Source organism: Anopheles stephensi, chromosome 2 (genome assembly GCF_013141755.1).
Source record: "Anopheles stephensi strain Indian chromosome 2, UCI_ANSTEP_V1.0, whole genome shotgun sequence".
Lineage (NCBI taxonomy): Eukaryota > Metazoa > Arthropoda > Insecta > Diptera > Culicidae > Anopheles > Anopheles stephensi.
This window is the reverse complement of record NC_050202.1, coordinates 76,950,401-76,963,953: the sequence shown is the minus strand read 5'-3', so window position 1 is coordinate 76,963,953 and position 13,553 is coordinate 76,950,401. Positions and strand designations below refer to the sequence as shown.

Here is a 13,553-nt window from a genome sequence, read left to right as displayed (position 1 = left end):
AAACCCTTATCAGTGTTGCACGCTGATGTGGAACCCCCGGTTCCGGTTGAAGCAGGTTGGGCGGACGGCTGTCTGTGTGTGTTTGTGCACGAGCGGGGCAGAAATTCTATAAAAGTAGGCAACCGTCGCCGGGATACGTTATTCCCGTCCTGAGGCCCACCCGGGATCGTTGGTGGCGAACGACTGTGTTGTGTGACGTTGTGCGATCGTTAAAGTGATCCGTCTCTGCGTGCTGGAGAGGACGGACTCATCTTTTTCCCTCTGCTGGCCCATCCTATGTTGTGACAGCAAACTCGGTGGAATATCTCAGTGCGTGACCGTCTGGGTGGTTTAGTGCGTGAAAGTGCACGAAAACATCACGAACGATGTGGGTCCTCCATGGAAGGAGGCTGCTGTTAAGCTTCCTGGTGTCGCTAGTGCTGGTCCAAAGTGTGTTCGCAGGTATGTGCACATATAGGGCGGATGAACCGGGTAGCCGAGGAGGGGGAATTCCCTCGATCCTCGATCCAGGGACCGAGGCGAGGTTGGCGTTTCGTTTCCCCACGAAGAGCTCTGTTCGTACGTGCGATGTTTACCGACGCAAACCGAGAAGTGGCCACAACGAGAACCAGTAAACCAGTTGAGATAATTTAGACAATGAATTGTAATGGCCAATTTGATGACGTTCTGCCTACCGGTGGTTTGTCAGCACGCGGGCACATGTGCTGCAGTGTTTGGCAGTTAGGGCCGACAGTACATGTTTGTTTTACAGACCGCATATTAGAAGTTGAGACAAAAAGTACACCACTCCCTACCTTTTCTACGGTCCTGCCCATTAGAAAGATCGCTTCCGATGGGTGAGATTTATCATAATCTCGTTGCAAGAGCTCACAGCAGTCTGTAGGCAAGAAGCGTCTCATCCCACGTTGTAGAGTTCTTGATGAAGATTGACAATGGCGGCAGAAGCGAACGATCGGGGCTTTGTTTTCATACTTTTCAATGAATTAAATTAGCCTAACTAACGACTGTGGTTTGATCCATCTCACGGAAGTCGTGGGAATGGCTAGCGCACGGTGAGTCGCAATTCACAATGCCCTGCAGTGCTGCAATAGCTCGTTGAGCATTCTAGATTGCTTTGAGAAACGGAATGTCAAAACCGTTCTTTCTAGAACAAAGCTTATGACTCACGTTGCCTATTGCCGGGACGTCAAAATGGCGCTCAGCCATGTAACCAACTGTAACGTGCTGTAAATAGTAAACAAGAGAATTGCACGGTGGATCACCGTTGGTAATATGCCTGTCAAATGAAGATAGTATGTTTTGATGATTTTTCAAAAGCAATTTGAGCTTCTCCCATTTGAGCCGAACGGTGTGGCTACCAACCAAAGCAAAGCTTTGCGTTCTAGGTCTCTCTCAATTTGACTGAACCATGCTTCCAACGAGAAATTAAAAGTTTCGCTATTACCAGCTTAAATCACGCATTGAAACCCGTAGCCAGATGGTAGGCTAATGTTAGCTTATCAAAGGTATATGACATTCTCTACAATTCTGAGCTATGTACGCTCAACCGGCACAATATTCAGCAGTGAAAACAAAAATAAATACAGCCATTATCTCATAAGCAAAGCATAAGACATTGGAAGCCATCTTCCTTCGACACCCTTCCTTAGGCTCGTCTAGAAAGATCGTCTAGAAACTCTGAATTGCATTCGATGCCAGTGCCTTGCGACGGTGAATGACTGATAAGAAGTGCCCTGTTGGCAGTCCTAGCCTGTTTCCGATCAATGTCAAGTTCAAGAGTAAGGTTTCGCCTACAATGTTCGCTACATCCTAGTGACTAGTGACGTGGGGCGTCAGTATGCTGCTTAGCCACCTCGCTTATCAACATTTGCCAACACTGAGTGTGCACTTTAGCGATGTCGAAGCTGTCGTAGACTGACCTTTCGACACCGGGGTCGCGTATAAGAGAGCAGATAGCAATTCTGCTCTGCGCGCTCTCCGTTGCTACTATCAAGCAATAGGTCAACATACTGTTTAAAGATTATGCAATCGGTTGTGGAGCTTTGCATCTCTAATCACGCTTTTATAACTTTCTTTTATGCTTGCCCCGCCGGACTACAGCATCATGTAAGCAAGGTTGTCCAACGCGTAAGTATTGCAACAACGATGACCTGTACTTTGTTATGGCGCTTCCGATATCTAACAGCTAGAAATGTGTTTTACTTTGATATTATTTTAGCGAACAAGTCTAGCAAGTATACGTTCAAGTCCGGATTCGTGTACCAGTACGATGTGGACAGCTTCGTGCAGATTCAACAGTCGGACAAGGAAAACAAGCAGACTACGCTCAAGGTCGAGGGCAAGGTGGAACTGTACGCCGGCAACAACTGTGTGTACACGCTGAAGGTTGTGTCGCTGACTTCCTACGCACCGGACGGCAAGAAGACGGCGTTCGGGCCCGAAATCAGCAAGCCGGTGCAGTTCACGCTGTCGAACGATGAGCTGCTGCCCGAGATCTGCTCGGATGCCGCCGATACTGACTTCTCGGTGAACGTGAAGCGTGGTCTGATTTCGCTGTTCCAGTCCGCACAGGACAAGAGTACCGAAACCGACGTGTTTGGCGTGTGCCAGACGTCTTTCTCGAGCTATCCCTCGGGAGATGCGACCGTTGTGGAGAAGTCGCGTGACCTCGGTAACTGTGCGTACCGTGAATCGTTGTCGAACAGCTTCGTGACTCGCATCGTCAACAGCAAGGCAGGCATCAAGTCGACTCCGCTGCTTCAGAGCTCGTACAATAATCAGCAAACGATCCAGGGCGGTCTGCTCTCGGCTGTGAAGCTGAGCGAAGAGTACCAGTACCTGCCGTACATGAAGGAGAAGGTTGGAGTTACGGCGAAGGTTACGACGAAGCTAACGCTTACCGGTAACAAGGCAGGAGCTGCTCCGGCTGTTGATGGCGAGCCCCGTTCGATCATCTTCGAGAACCCTGATCAGCAACCGGCTGGCAACTTGGCCGTGATCAAGCAGGAGCTGAAATCGACCGTCGATTCGTACACCAATGGCAACGTTGGCAAGAAGACCGCCAATCTGTTCGTCGAGCTGATTCAGCTGATGCGCTACTCGAAGAAGGATGATCTGCTTAACCTGTACAACCAGGTTAAGGCTGGCAGCGTGCACCCGAACAAATCGCTGTCCCGCAAGGTGTACCTGGATTCGTTGTTCCGCGTCGGAACGGGTGATGCCGTCGAGGCCATTACGCAGCTCTACAAGAACAAGGAAATTACCGATGCTCAGGAACAAAAGCTCGCCTTCGTTTCGCTCAATCTGGTCAACTCGATGACACAGGAAGCGCTGAAGTCCGTCGTGAAGCTGCTGGATGGAAATCCGCCCCGTGAAGCTTACCTGAGCGTGGGTTCGCTGGTCAGCAAGTACTGCCAGAAGCACGGCTGCCAGTCGGCTGATGTGAAGGAAATCTCGAACAAATTCGGTGCCAAGCTGGGCAAGTGCCAGTCGACCTCGCGCTCTCAGGAGGATGTGATCGTCGCGGTACTGAAGGGAGTACGCAACTCGGACAATCTGGTCGCTCCACTGCTGGACAAGGTTATCCAGTGCACTGGTCCGAGTGCGTCGTCGCGTGTTCGTGTAGCGGCTCTCCAAGCGTTCCCTGCGGCTTCCTGCAACAAGAAGGTGGTCACTTCGGCCCTCAACACACTGAAGAACGCCAATGAGGACTCTGAAATCCGTATCCACGCCTATCTGTCGCTGGTTGAATGTCCCTCGGCTAACGTTGCCAACGAGCTGAAGGCACTGCTGGATGGTGAGAAGGTGTACCAGGTCGGTTCGTTCATCACGTCGCATCTGGCTAGCTTGCGGTCGTCGGTTGATCCGACGCGTGATGCTGCTCGTCAGCACTTTGGCAAGATCCGTACCTCGAACAAGTTCCCGTTCGATGTCCGCCGCTACTCGTTTAACCGCGAGTTCTCGTATGCCGTCGAATCGCTCGGTGTTGGAGCAAGTGCCGAGACTAGCGTCATCTACTCGCAAAAAAGCTTCCTGCCTAAGTCGGTGAGCCTTAACTTTACGGCTGAGCTGTTTGGCAATGGGCTGAACGTGTTCGAGCTCGAGGGACGTCAGGACAATTTGGAGCGGATGGTAGAGCACTACTTCGGCCCGAAGGGATTCTTCTCCGGCATGGATATGCAGGCGGCGTATGATCTCATTTCCGAGCAGTACCAGAAACTGTCCGGCAAGGCGAAGGAACGCTTCCGTCGTGGTATCCGCGAGGATATCCGTGCGCTAGCCCGCACTGTCGATCTGCACAACGATGCATTGCAGGATTTCAACCTCGATCTGACCGTGAAGGTATTCGGTTCGGAGCTGTTCTTCCTCAGCACCGGCGAGAATGTGCCGACGGATCCGGAGCAGTTCCTCAACAAGGCTCTGGAATGCTTCGACAAGATGATCGAGGGTGCCAAAAAGTTCGAGCGCACGTTTGAGCATCATGCTCTCTTCTTGGATACGGATCTCGTGTACACTACCGCTCTCGGTCTTCCGCTGAAGTTGTCCGCACAGGGTGCCGGTGTTGCTCGCCTGGATGCCGCCTTGGAGCTCGACGTAAAGAGCCTGATCAAGGACTACAACAACGCAAAGTTCAACGTAAAGTTCCAGCCGAGCGGAAGCTTCGAGGTGACCGGAACCATGAGCGTGGATGCGTTCAACGTGATGACTGGAATGCAGGTGGCCGTATCCGGACACTCGTCTGGTGGTGCCGCAGCCAAGTTTGCGCTGCACGACGCTAAGGCATACGATCTGACGATCGATTCCCTGCAAGGAAAGCAAGAGCTGGTCTCGGTGAACTTCCGCGAGGTGATCATTACGCGCGAGCGAGGCAACCAACTGATCACGCTTCCGGCGAAGCGTCAAGAGTTTGGATCCAAGTTCAGCGAGTGCTTCGATAACCTGTACAGCGTGATCGGTGTGACGGTCTGTGCCGCTCACAAGGTCGACCAAGAAGAGCTGTTCGAATTGTACCTGGAGGTCGAGCCGAAGTTCCACTTCTCGGGCAAGTTTGACAACTCTAACCAGCAGCACGTGACGCTGCTGTTGAGCTTCGATACACCCGGATCGCAGACGAAGCGTCTGACAAACCTCCGCCTGGAAGGTGTGACCGCGGGCGAGCTGTACGTGAAGGCATCACTCGAATCGCCGATTCGCAACGTTGACGTCCAGCTGGGAGTGAACAACAATGACAAGGAAGTTGCACTGTACGGTGTGGCACACATTGGCGTGGAAGAGTACCTGGCTAAGATTGGCTTCCAAAAGGGGGCGTCCGGTGGCCGTGACGAGTACGTACCAATTTTCACCATCCGTTCGCCGAACGGTGATGCTCAGGTGTCTAAGTTTGTGCAAACTACTGGTAAAATCGTGGTGGAGAACATGGATGGTGGTAAGCGCAAGTACAACCTGCAAAATATCGAGTGGACTAGCCCTTACGCCCCGAAGACCACCATCAACGGTTACGTTGTGTCGAACGGTGAGCGTAGCTTCGATGCCGAAGTAGATGTCGCTGTCGGTGAAGTGAAGAACAACGTGGTGGGTCATCTGGACTTTGATCTGAAGCATGTCAAGCTGGACCTGGAGAAGAAGACCCCGAGCGATGCAAACAAGAACTTCAAGGTGAATCTGGAGGTGGCCTACACCGACAGTTCGTTCAAGAATCTGTTCTCTTTCGCGAGCGGTGCGGACTTTAACAATCCCTCCAACAAGTACGAACTGAGCCAGTATGCTGAATTCGTGCTGAAACCGGAAGCACAGGGACTGGAGTCGCTGAAGCTGAACAACAAGCTGCAGCTGCCGAAGCAGCTGATCCGGCTGGACTTTGCTACGAACAAGAACAAGTTCTTCCTGGACGGAGAGTACGGTTACGACAAGTACAAGATTGCAGCGAATGTGGATGCCAAGTACAACGAAAAATCAGCCGGCGACTATGATGTGCAGGTGGGCGGTTCGCTCAACAAGCACTTCTTCAAGTTCCTGTCGAAGCGCCTCGTGGAACAGAACAAGAGCCGTTTCAGCAACAAGCTGACGGCTAGCACCGGTACCAAGTTTGAGCTGAACGGAGCTGTATCGAACCGGTTCACCAGCCAGGACGGAGAGCTCAACCTGGAAGGATCCCTTGTCGCTGTCGAAAAAGCTTCGCCCTACAAGTACGTCTAATGATGACTGAAGATGGAAAAAAGGTTTTTCATTGCCCGATTATCATTTTATTGTTTGCTTCTCCCGTTCGTGCAGGCTTTCGATGACAGTTCAGTTCTCTGCCGCGAACGTCCTCTCCAACGCCAAGGTGCTGGTGGATAAGGAAGAGTTCGCTACGTACGACTTCAAGCTGCAGCGCGGTCAGGATCCTAACGGCAAATTCACGGTGAGTGTTGCAGATTAAAGTAACCACCGTTCGGTTCAGTTTCTGTTTGACTAATACAGTATACTTTATTTCCGCTTGCAGTTTGTGGTGAAGGACTTCTTCGATGGCAACGGCGAGTTTAAGTCGAAGAATGGCGATGGTAACATGTTTGCGTTGGTGACCTTTGTCAAGCAGGATCGCAAGGTTAAGCTGGACAGCAAGTTCAAGGTGGACAAGCCTGTGTACGACGTGGAGGTTGATTTCTACTATGACTTTGAGAAGGACAATAGCAAGAAGGTTCGCTTCGAAACCAAGAACAAGGTCACCCAGACTAGCTTCGATAGCAAGAACAAGGTGGAAGTGTTCTCGGAGAAGTACGAGCTGAATCTGGAAGGTCGCGGTAATCCGAAACCGGTTGATGGCACGTTCACCACCAAGTTCAGCCTGCTGCTGCCGACTGGACGACAGTTCGGCGGTGACTTCAAACGCGAGTCCTCGACGAAGGACGAGAAGAAGTTCGGAAAAATGGTGACGAACCTGTACGACAAGCAGCCTGGCGGCAAGCAGCGATCGGTGCAGTGGACCGGCGAGCTGAAGAATGGAGATTTCAAGGCGAAGCTTTTCGATGCTGTGCACAACGTGAAGTACTCCGATTTGGATGGCAAGACGGTGGTGCTAGATGCGACCGTGAAGCACGTCCCGGCTGGTAATTACAAGTCGGCCGCCGGTAGCTTGAAGGTATCCGGCAGCTTGCTCCCGCAAGTGGCCGAAGTGAGTGTCGTCGTTGATGAGTACTGCGAACACCACGCCAAGTACCACGTCGATGGTAAATATGGTTCGGACTTTACGGCTGCTCTTGCCGGTGGATATCAGACCGGTGGTCATGGTAAACCTGCCAGCCACGAGCTTAAGGTTGACTTAACTGCCCCATCCTACAAGCTGGGCGTTGCGTCCAACGGCAAGTATCTGCAACCGGAAGCGGATGATGGAGTGTACGAGTTCGATTACGCCGGGTCTGTGGACTACAATGGCAAGAGCGCGTCTGTGTCAACTCAGGCCAAGGGTAACTGCAACCGTGGTAACGGAAAACTCAACCTGAACCTCCCGAACGTGGACCCGATTGCGGCCGAAGGTTCCTACACCTACGACGCGAAGGACGATGGACAGTTCCAAACGAACAGCGCTCTGAAGGTATCATACGGTGATGGCAAGAACTTTGAGTTCACCGGATCCGCTAAGGTACCGTCGGCAGATGACATTCAGGTGCACGCCACACTGAAGTCCGAGTTCGAAAGTGTACGCAGCGTCGATGCGAGCTTCAAGCATGCCAAATCGAGCGACAGTGCGTACAACACGAAGCTGCAGATAACGGCCGATGGCAAGAAGTTCAGCGTAGAGAACGCTGTCGTCATGTCGGAAACGAACCCGTCGGTGGACTTTACGCTGGTCTACCCAGAAAAAACGGTGAAGGTATCGGGCAGCTACAAGTCGCTTGGACACAGCGCATTCAAGGCGGACGCGAAGGTGCAGAATCTGGCCAACTTCGATATGGAAGCTAACGTGGAGGCCAACTTCGACAGCTACCAGACGTTCTACGTCAAGCTGTACGGTGATGCGCCCATGCTGAACACGAACAAGTTGTCGGTGGAGGTGAACGCGAAACCGGGATCGAACGGCAAGGGTGTCAACTTCCGCGCTTCCGAGGGCGGCAAGGACATTCTGAGCGGGTTCGCCGACTACTCGGTGAAGGAACAGGGCAAGGCAACGGTCATCGAGGGCCAGGGTAACGTGAAGCTGTACGATAAGCAGCAGACCGCCACCTTCAAGCTGATCCGCGAGAAGCTGTCCGAGTCTGGTTTCTCCGCTACGCTGACTGCATCTGTGGGCAAGTTCTCACTGCTGCATGAGTCGCGCGTACAGCCGAATGACTTCCGTGTCAAGACGAATGTGTGCGACGAAAAGAAGAAGTGCACCAAACTGGAATTGACCTCGAAACTGGAACGAGCGGCAGGAGCCTTCAAGCATGAGGCTTTGGTTTCGCTCGAAGTCCAGCAAATGGGCTACGAACATGAGTTTGGTCTGTCCGCCAAGACTAGCGCCAACGGACTGAAGTTCGATCACACCACCGACATGCAGCTGAAGCAGAAGAATCAACCCAAATACCAGTACCTGTTCTACGTGCATCCGACCTCGGCCGGTGCCAGCCTGATTCTGCCCACGCGCACCATTGCTGTGGAGGGTGAGCTGAATCTGCCCAAGGAGAAGTTCGGTCTGTTCGATGGTAGCGTGTCGTTCTATCTGGACAAGAAGAACGAGCCGGATAACAAGGCTACATTTGCGGTGCGCGGTGAGACCAAGATGCTCGGCTCGGCTGGTGTTAGTGCGAACGGTGCGCTGACGTTCTCGCATCCGACTATCAAGGCGCTGTCGATCCGCGCCAAGGGTACCCTGGACGGTGACAAGCAGACGGCGGACGGTTCGGTTGAGTTCGACGTGTTCAAGAAGGCGGCTGACAAAATCGTCGCCAAGGTGCGTTACGTCAATAGCGATCAGTCGTTCAAGGGCTTCAACATCACGTCCGAGGCAAGCGTATCGAGCAAGGGCTTCGGACTGAACTGCGGCTTCAGCGGTCACACGGCGATGTCTCTCGCTACCCGCCAAGCCAGTGCTGCTGGATCTTTGACTCTACCATTCGAAGGCTACACGTTCGGAACGTACTTCTTCGGAAGTCCGGAATCGTTTGACTTCCTGCTGACTCGCTTCGGTGATGACTTTGTCCGTGCGCACGGTACATACGATGCGAAGAAATACCGGGGAGATCTTACCTCGACGTTCAAGTTCGTGCCCAACCGACCGGTTGTGTTCGAGACGCAACTGAACGGACTGTCCTCTGCCAAGTTTGCTTTCAAGCAGGATAACTTCTTCAGCGCCGACGGTTCGTTCGGTGTGGACAAGGCAGTGCTGCTGAATGTGGTCGGTGAAGGAAAGCCGCTGCTGAACGCCAAGGTGACGCTGGATGCAAGCCACTTCCTCTCCACAGAGTACAAGGTCGATGAAGCTAACGCGAAGGCCTTCCTGCAGTCGCTCAACAAGCAGCTGCAGGCAGACTTTGTCCTGGTAAAGGATGACATTGCGCAACGGTACGCCAAGCTAAATCAGGACGTGTCCACGCTCTCGTCGAACGTGGTTAACGCGCTGCCCGATTTCAGCAAGTTCCAGGAAAGCTACGCGAAGCAGCTACAGAAGCTGCAAGAAGACATCATGAGCGATCCGGCACTGGCCGAATTTGTGAAGACCGTTTCGAAGATGGTCCAGCAGGTGAGCGAAGTGTTCGGCCAGCTGGCGCAGGTTTATGTCGAAAGCTTCCGCAAGATGAATGCCATTGTGAACGACATTGTCGCCCAGTTGGTGGAGACGTTCAACACGAAGGTGCTGCCAGCGCTCAAGGAACTGTCGACGAAGGTAGAAGCCATCTTCTTCAACATCTACGAGGAAACCGTCAAGCTGCTGGTGGCCGTGTTCGAGCGCACCGTCAAGGCGTTGAAGGTGTTCGAGGAAGACTTTAACAAGATTGCCACCAACGTATCGGAGCTGTTCCGCACGTTCGCACAAACGTTCAACAAGGCCATCCAGGTGCTCGAGAAGGAGTTCAAGGAGCTGTACAAGCTGGTGCAGGAGTACTTCGATTCGTTCGACGAGTTCAAGGCGGTCAAGGAAACGCTAAAGGAATACTTCGACGGGTTCGATCGCTACGCCTACCAGCTGCTGAAGGAGCTGCTCTCTCTGGTGGAGGCTCTCTACCCGATGCCGGAGGTGCAAGAGTTCACGACGGCCATCAACAAGTACGTGACCAACAAACTGGAGAACAAGCCGGTCAACGATATCGAGGAACTGAAGGCCCTGTTTGTGAGCTTCGTGAAGGTGCTGAACCAGGCCGTGGAGCGTCTGATTTCGGGCGTAAACGTGCAGCTCTCCGAACCGACGTTCGGTAGCGACAGCTTCACCTCGTTCGTAACGTTCAAGTTCCTGCCGTACGTGTCGAGCATCCAGTTCAGCCCGTGGAACTTTGTGCGCAACGAGAAGTTCTACTCGGTTCGTGACTTGGTCCACCAGCTGCGTCTGTACGCGTTCAATCCGTTCGCTCGCGTTCCACTGTTCCACATGCACGCTCAGCTGGGCGACGGTGGTCACTTCTTCACGTTCGACGACAAGCACTTTACCTTCCCGGGCAGCTGCTCGTACCTGCTGGCGTCGGACTTTGTCGATGGCAACTTCAGCATCGTGGCCGACATGGACAATGGTCGCCTGAAGTCGGTTACGCTCGTCGACAAGGATTCGACGGTCGAGCTGAACAGCAAGGCCGTGGTGAAGTACAACGGCAAGGACACCGATCTGCCGATCTTCCAGAAGGATGTGTACGTGTTCCGCAAGTACTACACCGTCACGATCGGTACCAAGTACGGTGCACAGGTCATGTGTACGACCGACCTGAAGATCTGTCACTTCTTTGTGTCCGGATTCTACTTCGGCCGGCTGCGTGGTCTGCTCGGTAACGGTAACTACGAACCGTACGACGATCTGGCTCTGCCGAACGGTGCCATTACCGAGGCATCCACCGACTTTGCCAACAACTACAAGACGAGCCAGGCTTGTGCTGCGGTCGCCGACCACGGTCACGATGCGCACGCCCACTCCAACCCGACCTGTGCCAAGTTCTTCGGTTCGGAATCGTCGCTGAAGCTGTGCTCGTACCTGCGCGATCAGACGGGCTACAAGGAAGCTTGTAACCATGCGGCCCACGAAGCCGGTGATAAGGCTGACGAGGCTGCCTGTGGCATCGCTCGCCTGTACGTGTCCAGCTGCACGCTCTACGGAATCCCGACCATGATGCCGAGCCAGTGCGAGAAGTGCGCCACCAACGAGGGTCGCACGGTCGATGTGGGCGACTGGTACACGGTGAAGGCTCCGCAGAAGCAGGCCGACATTGTGCTGGTGGTCGACACGTTCCTTGGTACGCTGTTGGGCGAACTAGTCCAGGCCACGATCAACGATCTACGCAAGGAGCTGAAATCTTTCGACGTGAACATTGCCGTGATCGGTTACAGCAGGACGGATAAGTACACTAGCCTGTTCTCGAACGGCGGCAAGCTGGACTACACCGGCAAGCTGGGCCAGGCCGATGTCAGCAGCGGACCGAAACAGTGCAGAGGACTGGTTACGGGTATCGAATCGGTCGACGCCGTGCTGCAGGTGCTGCAGAAGATTGGCGAACAATCGAAGGAGAATCTGGGCGCTACGACCGAGGTGTACGCTTTGCGCCGTGCCTTCACCTATCCGTTCCGTGCCACCGCCAGCAAGTCTGTGCTGGTGTTCCGTTCGGAATCGATCGACGTTGCACAACCGGTAAGCAACGACTGTGGAGGGGAGGGGGAGGGAAGCAGACAGACTAACTAACCGAACGACTGTTTGTGCTTTTGGGGTGTGATTGCAGGGAAGTGCTCTCAGCGCCGCTTTGGGACTGGCTAACGTAAAGGCACGCGGCATCATGTTCAACATGGTTGCACCACTGAAGAGCGTCGGACTCACGAACACCAAGGACCAGTCGAAGGTCAAATCGATTGTTGGTAAGTGTGAGCGGCCCGCTGCAACAAGCGCAAACCATCAATCATCAACGCACGCCGTGTTCTGTTCCGTTTTTTTTTTCAAGGCTTTAACGAGCGCGTCGTGTACCACATGAACGATAAGAAGCGCACCGTGGGTTCGTCTGAGATGAAGAAATCGCTCAAGTACGACGATGTGGTTGCCGTGTCCGCGGTCGAGCGGTTCGGCGGTAACTTCTTCGTGCTGCAGAACTACGCCAACCAGAAGACTCCGAAGGACAAGAAGCAATTCATCTCGATTGTGGCCGCCGTGCTGGCCGAACAGCTTTCCCGAACGGAGACGACCAACGAGTGCTTCTGCTATCTGCGCGGTGGTCTACATCCCGAGTCGGCGTGTACCGCTTCCGACGTGCAGGTGCTTCAACCAGCGGTAAGTTATCGGTTCCTAGCAACTGGAGGCGGCTTTGTCTCGTTAAGCACATCCCTAAGTAAACTTGTCTTCCGTTTCTTAACTATCGCAGAAAAAAGCCGGCGGTGCTAAGGGATAATTTACTATCCCTCCTGCAACACCCGTAGAGGATATTTATTGTGTTAAGAAGGGGCAGGTGTACACCAAGCGCAGCCGAACCATCAGGGCGCTTCAAAGGAGTGAGAAACCGAAAGTCCATTAACGCGCTCCGACTGTTCTCAGATCGACAAATCTCCACCACCACAACAGTTGGAGCGTACAAGGTAATGAATATGCAGTTGTTTTCAACGCACAGTTTCTATTGTTAAGAACATAATTTGTCTGAGTTAAATAAATAATGTGACTTTATACATGAGAGTATTGGAGCCTTTTAATTACAATCAAATGTGTACAAGTCTCCCGTTTGCTGAAATGGTGTTGAATAGTTGAATATTTAAGCCGAGGCTAACTATCGTTAAGGCTCGTAGCCATATACAGGTGTAATTCCTTGAAGTATTCTTTATCCACTGCTCCCAAACCATGCAGGAACATAATTAAATCGGTTAACATTGTTCGCCAACCGTTCTTGTTGCACTTGTTGAGCCGTCAACATGAAGCGTGTATGGATGCATATGATTAATGTTTCGCCAGTGGCACTTTTGACCGGCCACAAGGTCATTCAATTACCGATTGAAATGTGTTTTTTTTTTTCACGCGACAGCAGAGCCTCTATATCTCTGAACTGCTGACATCAAACCCGCGTTGTGCGATCGATTTTCCATCACCATCAAATCTTGTCCGGCTTATTGCCACCTCTCAAATGCCCAATCAACCGGCTTCATTGTTGTTGACGCGTATAAATTATTAATATCGAAGCTGCTAATTTATTTAATACACATTTTAATGATTATTTGCGTTTGTGTGGCGGTGCTACGCTCAGCTGACGGTCACCGTCACCACTACCGCCCCTGGTTACGAAAAATCCATTTGAAGTGATGTTTGTTTTAATGTTTCATTATCACCAATACACCGATGTCGTGTGGCTATGTACACGTAGGAGATGTGAAGGAGTTTCCGTTTTTGTTTTTCCTAACCGAACATCGTGTCTGTCCCCGCTGGAAAACCA

At 52.6% G+C, this 13,553-nt stretch overlaps 1 protein-coding gene across 2 annotated transcripts; it reads left to right on the top strand.

Annotated features, from left to right (window-relative positions):
* The first annotated feature begins 365 nt into the window (after window positions 1-365).
* On the top strand, window positions 366-12,806 carry LOC118505387 (apolipophorins-like). Of its 2 annotated transcripts, none has more exons than XM_036041093.1 (8): window positions 366-441; window positions 2,101-2,127; window positions 2,219-6,185; window positions 6,271-6,400; window positions 6,482-11,782; window positions 11,871-12,003; window positions 12,087-12,409; window positions 12,501-12,806. In XM_036041093.1, the coding sequence occupies exons 1-8, from the start codon at window positions 366-368 to the stop codon at window positions 12,525-12,527; spliced, it is 9,984 nt and encodes a 3,327-aa protein (XP_035896986.1). In that variant the 3' UTR covers window positions 12,528-12,806. The 2 variants fall into 2 exon arrangements, with proteins under 2 accessions (XP_035896986.1, XP_035896987.1); XM_036041094.1 differs by having other exon boundaries at window positions 12,087-12,413; window positions 12,501-12,800.
* Window positions 12,807-13,553: the final 747 nt, after the last annotated feature.

Bases quoted from the DNA above. Each gene is read 5' to 3' on its own strand.
- LOC118505387 (XM_036041093.1), top strand. From the start codon at position 366: ATGTGGGTCCTCCATGGAAGGAGGCTGCTGTTAAGCTTCCTGGTGTCG. The intron at 442-2,100 runs GTATGTGCACAT...GCCGGACTACAG, and splicing joins GGTCCAAAGTGTGTTCGCAG to CATCATGTAAGCAAGGTTGT. The intron at 12,410-12,500 runs GTAAGTTATCGG...TAACTATCGCAG, and splicing joins TGCAGGTGCTTCAACCAGCG to AAAAAAGCCGGCGGTGCTAA.